Below are 5,424 nucleotides of genomic sequence, written 5' to 3' on the forward strand. Positions count from 1 at the left end.
GCCCCACAAATTCTTATCGCCACACTATGATGACTTCTCAACAACATATACAACCTTTTGAAGTAAAAAAAGATTACATTTCCATTAAACACACTATAGAGAGTAACAAATAATATGATGCCGTCTGCTAAGCAACTCAAAATTTTCAATTGTAATATCTTCATGACGTTACACACTTCATTCTAAGTTCAGCCGGACATACCACGAATTCAACATTTCATCAAACTGATTGGCTTAATACTCCCTCTGTTCACAAATGTAAGCTATTTTTGACATTTCAATATGGACTACATACGGACTGAAATTAATGAACAAACACACCAAAATTGTCTATATACATCAGATTCAGATAAATGTAAAAAAACATCTTATATTTGTGAATGGAGGGAGTAGTAATGACACTTGCAATTTGTTTGATGGAATGTTCCAGTTGAAGTTCACAAGCAAGGCAAGCTACATTGCTTATACACTAGAGATAAGAACATGAACATAATAATCTCACTTCCAGAACTCTAGAGGACAACTTTCACAGACGCTCACACTGAGTCACACAAATATGGAGCATCAGGTACCCTCTGCTGGTTAACATCATGGGCTTATAGCTCATCTGCGGCAGCAGTTACGACTCAGAGTTGACTTTATCAGGCTTCACCTTACCCTGTGATAGAAACTAAATTTTAGTTCAGCTGATAACAGTATAGTAGATACTGCGATTTCAGAAAGCTGGAGAAATAATGGTGCATTAACAATGTTGATATGAACATGCTCAAGGACACCCAATAGCGAGTTTGGTCCTGGTTGATGTGTATACAGCCTATATTTAGTGATAGTCCATTCCTGTAAGGATTATCAGAATTTGCATTACTGTAGTACTGAATTAGGATACTTCTGCACCAATTTGGTACATTACTGACCAAATGTTTACATGAGATGCACATGATAATATTTTGACGTGCTTCTGTGTCTGGACGATAATTCACAAGCAGACAAGGAATATATCTTTATTTCTTCTAGACTTCCATATTTTCTGGAGCAGGTCACACAATAACTCGAGCAATTAGTTTACCTTGTGGGCGAGACTCAAATCCACAAGTACCAAGATGACTTGCGAGTTTCTCTCCACATTGTTTCTGCCAATCTTCTGCCACCTTGACATCAGGAGTTGTCCACACGACAGCCCTTGCTTCCTTATAATCAACTGTAGCAGAAGTAACCTCAGGCTGAAGAAGGGATTAAGAGTGGCCCATGGTGAGCAGCAGCAAAAGATCAAAGAAATAAATAAATAGTAGAAACAGAAAGGGTTTCAGGAATCTGGAATGATAGGAAGAAAACATCTAGACAAGTCAATATAGTTAACATCCGTATACAGATAATTGCTTTACCAAAATGCCACATCAACCATACATTTCCTTGCTCAGCAAGATGACAGCGGTTGCTTTCAGCATATGGGCAGCTGCCCTCTCTACCCAGTCATTGCTGCCATGATCGAAATTAATCTGTAAATGCATTGCAAAAATGAAGAGATAATTTCTTTCTCCCATCAATTCATTACTTTCTGATCAGGCGTCCCCCTCAACCACTGGCAGAAATTTCAAATATACAAAGACTAGCAACTAAAACTTTTATGGTCTTTTATGATGAAAACTTAAGACCCATATGGTTTCAGGTCATGCTCGGATTGAAGGCAGGCAAAAGAGGACACCTATCTGGGCAATCCCTATTCTCTAACCTCTAGTTTATTACTTAAGCTTCATCAATGAATTGCTCCTCTTACATTCTATGCACAAACTCAGTTCGATGTTGTGTTTCTTTTTGTTTCAGTTTCATCCATTCCCGTTTTTTCTTCAGTAAAATTTATATGAGCATAGGCATCAATTATTGCAATGAACAAAAGAAGATTAACCATAGTTCAGCACTGTCCTATTGTGCTGAACTACCCATTGGTTTGATCAGACATAAAAAAAAAAAATTCGAACCATGCAGGAGAACTGATTTCCCCAGGGAAATGAAGCAGAATTGCGGTAGTAAATAAGTGAAAGAGAGACGGCTACTTGACTCTCGAGAATCCGCTTCACACTCGCAGCGCACCCGTCGCACATCATGCCCTGCAAGTAAGAGCCAGACAGCAGCGCATCATGCCTGAGCCCTAACCCTCTCGGCCTCTAGCGCAAATCGAAGATAATAACAGAATGGAGAGTCGGGATGTTCGAAATTCAGACTAGTGGTCGGGGCGAGAGGAGCACCTGAACACTGAGCAATATGGCCTCAGACCCGGGCTCTGCGGCCTCGCCGAGCGCCGCTGCTGCGGCGGTGACCGACGAGGTAACGCCGCCGCGGGGACGCAAGACGCCACACACGCTGACGGAAGAGAAGGAAATGGAGGCGATGCGGCGCGCTCCGGCGAGGGGGGGTGAGGAGAGGGGGCTGGACTTGGAGGGAGAGGGGAGGAGGGGGGGTAATCTCGTGATTAGCGTAGACTCCATTGCCAGCTCTGATTTCTCCGTCTCCCCCGTTGCCAGAGATAGGAGAGCTTATCCGATCACTGTGCGTACAGTATTTCCGCTGTTTGAGCGGAAGGGCCGCCACGGCGATGATGACATGGAGTCCTAAGCAGCATATAGGAGCCATCTCCACCTGTTTGGCCCCTCAGCGCACCCGGCGAAGGGGTTTGGGCGTTTGCGCCGGTGTTTTTTTTGGCTTGGGTGGATCGAGTTTCCAGCTGCGCCCCAGGTTTCGGCGCTTAAACACAACAGAATTCAAAGTTCTCTTTCCCGCTATTAAAAAAGACACAAGTTCGGCGATCATCATGCCACAAGTCGACGATCATCATGCCACATGTCGGCGATCGAACATAGCCAAAGTCCGGCGATCAAAAGGATAGGAACCATAGACATGGAACTCAAATGGCAGGCTCCTCTGTCGTAGGGATGGGAGAGGTCGGCGTCGGCGTCGGCGTTGTGGGCACAGCTTCAGTGCTCGGCATTGGCGTAGGCGTTGGCGTAGGCGTAGTCGCGGGCGTGGGCGTAGGGGCAGTGGTCGCCGCCGGTCCCGACATCTGGTTCAAGATGAGGCCACGCTCCACCAGGTACCACGCCTTCACCTGCTCGTCCATCGTCGACATGTCTACCCCCATCAGGAACGCCAGGTCGGTGTTCCTCTTCTTCGGGCGACGTTGGTCCTGAGGAGGTTGAGCTTGACGTCCTGCTTCGTCATCAATGCTGAACACCTCGCCTCGGATTTCTCCTCCCTCTTGGCGGCGTTGCTCTTGGCGTCGACGATCACTGTTCTATCGACGATTGCAGCCATTCGGCAGTGGGTGCCGTGTCCCTCGCCACCTTGCCTATTTTGTTGCCATCAGGACGCCCTTCTACCGCCGCCGAGGCAGGCGCGTCCGGGTTGTAGACACCGTGCTTGGCCTTGGCGAGAGCAAGCCGGCACTCTGTCCATTTCTCGCACGACTCGATCTTGGTGAACACATGAAGGAACTTGAACTCTTGGTCCCTGTTGTCCAGGCGAAACATGTCGGACATCCGAACCATCTGCACAGTCAAAGAACAAGTGTCGACGAAGTGCACGGCGAAGAACTGGGCCAACGAGCGATGGCCATACCTGACGCTCGAAGTTGGCGCCGCTTTCCGGGCGAGCCATGACCTCCTCTTGAATCCCATGCCACTTGTTGCAGGCATGCTGGATGGTCGCCCAATGGTTCGCCATGGCCTTCTCGCTGCGATCCATGTGGATGTTGGCGAAGTCGGGGTCGACCAACTTGCGCTTGTCGAACGCCGTCTTAATCCTTCTCCAATACGTGTCGGATTCTGATTCGCGCCGGTGATCGGGTCGATGCTGACGGTCTTCCATGCTTTGGCGAGGCAATCGTCTTCCCTAGGTGTCCACTTGACGCGAGGCTCGCCTGGCCTGGCGTTGGCCGCCCGCTTCTTCTTTCTCCCTTTGGGCGCTGGCTCCGCCGGTTCTTCCTCCTCCACCTCCTCCTCGACATCGTCGTGCTTGTCCTCCATGTCGACGGTGGTGTCCAGCGTTTTGTCTTGCGTGCGGAACCCGAGGCATGAAGCGGTGTCGACCGAGCTGTTCGTGATGATCTCATCCGTGTCGACGTCGATGTTGTTGAACTATGGCGCCGAGCCGTGAGCAAAGGGTAGGGCCCCACGGTGCAGGCGATCCTGAGCACGTCGGCGGCGAGTAGCTGTACTCGGTGTTGAGGCCGGCGGTGAACGCGGGGGAAGGAGTGCACTGGTCGAGGTTAAAGACGGGGGGACGTGTGCGGCGCCACTCCATGCGGGAAGGTGATGCTGGGGTTGAAGCTGCCATGCGCGTCGCCGTCGACGTACCCAGGCAAGGGCGCGTACCCCCACAGTGGAGGCGAGAAGTTGGCTGGCGACGCGACGCTGTGTTGGTTTCCCCACGCGCCTTGTGGGCACTGGCCGGCCTGTTGAGGTGGAAGGTTCGTGATCCCCATGTCAGATGCCTCCTCCTGCTCCACCGCCGCGTCCCCGACCTTCTTCATGTTGAGCCTGTTCCACCGATCGGTGGTGACCACCGCCCGACGATCAACGTCGGCCTTCCACTGGCCGTTTGTCAAGCCTCGGGGCCTTGGCATCGGTGCCCTCAGCTTCCTCTTCTTTGGCTGAGCGAAATTGGTGGCTAGGCGAGGGGGCACATACTTCTTCGGTGGCATGGAGGGCGGATCTGGGAAGAATGGCGGGAGCGACGGGGAAGAAGGGGGTCGGTGATGGAAAATGGAGGGAAAGGGGGGAAACAGCGGGAAAATTGGCCGGTGTCACCGACAGCGCGGGCCCACACACCTTTTCTCTTAAGCCGGTGCCCACAGGCGACCCCTGGTGCGCTGGGCTCGGCTTGGGTTTGTCGGTTGTAATTTCGGCCCAAACCGGCAAAAAACGAGGATCTAGGGGCGGGCTGGATCATTTTTTCGGCGCCGACGGTGAAAAAGGCGCCCTGGGGGCCTGTTGGGGGCGACTAGAGATGCTCTAAGACTTCCCATGGTGGGGGAGTAAGAGCAACTACAACGCAGTGACTCAAATGGACACGGATTTTGTTCGCTTTTTGTCCGTTTGGGTCGGCTGACGGACATCTATATCCGCTTTTTCATTTGGGTCAGTCGGTGTGCCCAACACGGGGCAGACGCATTTTGGGCATGTCCATCCCAGCATTTCTTCAAACACCTGATGGGCTGCCGCCCTGGGCTGCTCGTCGACATTAGCCTCGAGCTCCTGCCGCCGCACCCGCGTCCTGCCGATCCTTCTGCGCCAGCCATCGCGCCTTCATAAGTTTCCATCGCATCTACTTTTCCAAACTTTTTGCCCTTGTTTTGGACTCTAATTTGCATGATTTAAATGGAACTAACCCGGGCTGACGATGTTTTCATCAGAATTGCCATGGTGTTATTTT

At 51.1% G+C, this 5,424-nt stretch overlaps 1 protein-coding gene across 2 annotated transcripts; it reads right to left on the reverse strand.

Annotated features, from left to right (window-relative positions):
* Positions 1–326: 326 nt before the first annotated feature.
* On the reverse strand, positions 327–2,602 carry LOC119353748 (copper-transporting ATPase PAA1, chloroplastic-like). 2 transcript variants are annotated; one of them, XM_037620414.1, is made up of 4 exons: positions 2,244–2,600; positions 2,052–2,105; positions 1,067–1,220; positions 327–658 (listed from the first exon to the last, which is right to left on the reverse strand). In XM_037620414.1, exons 1-4 carry the CDS (start codon positions 2,481–2,483, stop codon positions 654–656), a joined length of 453 nt encoding a protein of 150 aa, XP_037476311.1. In that variant the 5' UTR covers positions 2,484–2,600; the 3' UTR covers positions 327–653. The 2 variants fall into 2 exon arrangements, with proteins under 2 accessions (XP_037476311.1, XP_037476312.1); XM_037620415.1 differs by lacking the exon at positions 2,052–2,105 and having other exon boundaries at positions 2,244–2,602.
* Positions 2,603–5,424: the final 2,822 nt, after the last annotated feature.

Source organism: Triticum dicoccoides, chromosome 2A (assembly GCF_002162155.2).
Source record: "Triticum dicoccoides isolate Atlit2015 ecotype Zavitan chromosome 2A, WEW_v2.0, whole genome shotgun sequence".
NCBI lineage: Eukaryota > Viridiplantae > Streptophyta > Magnoliopsida > Poales > Poaceae > Triticum > Triticum dicoccoides.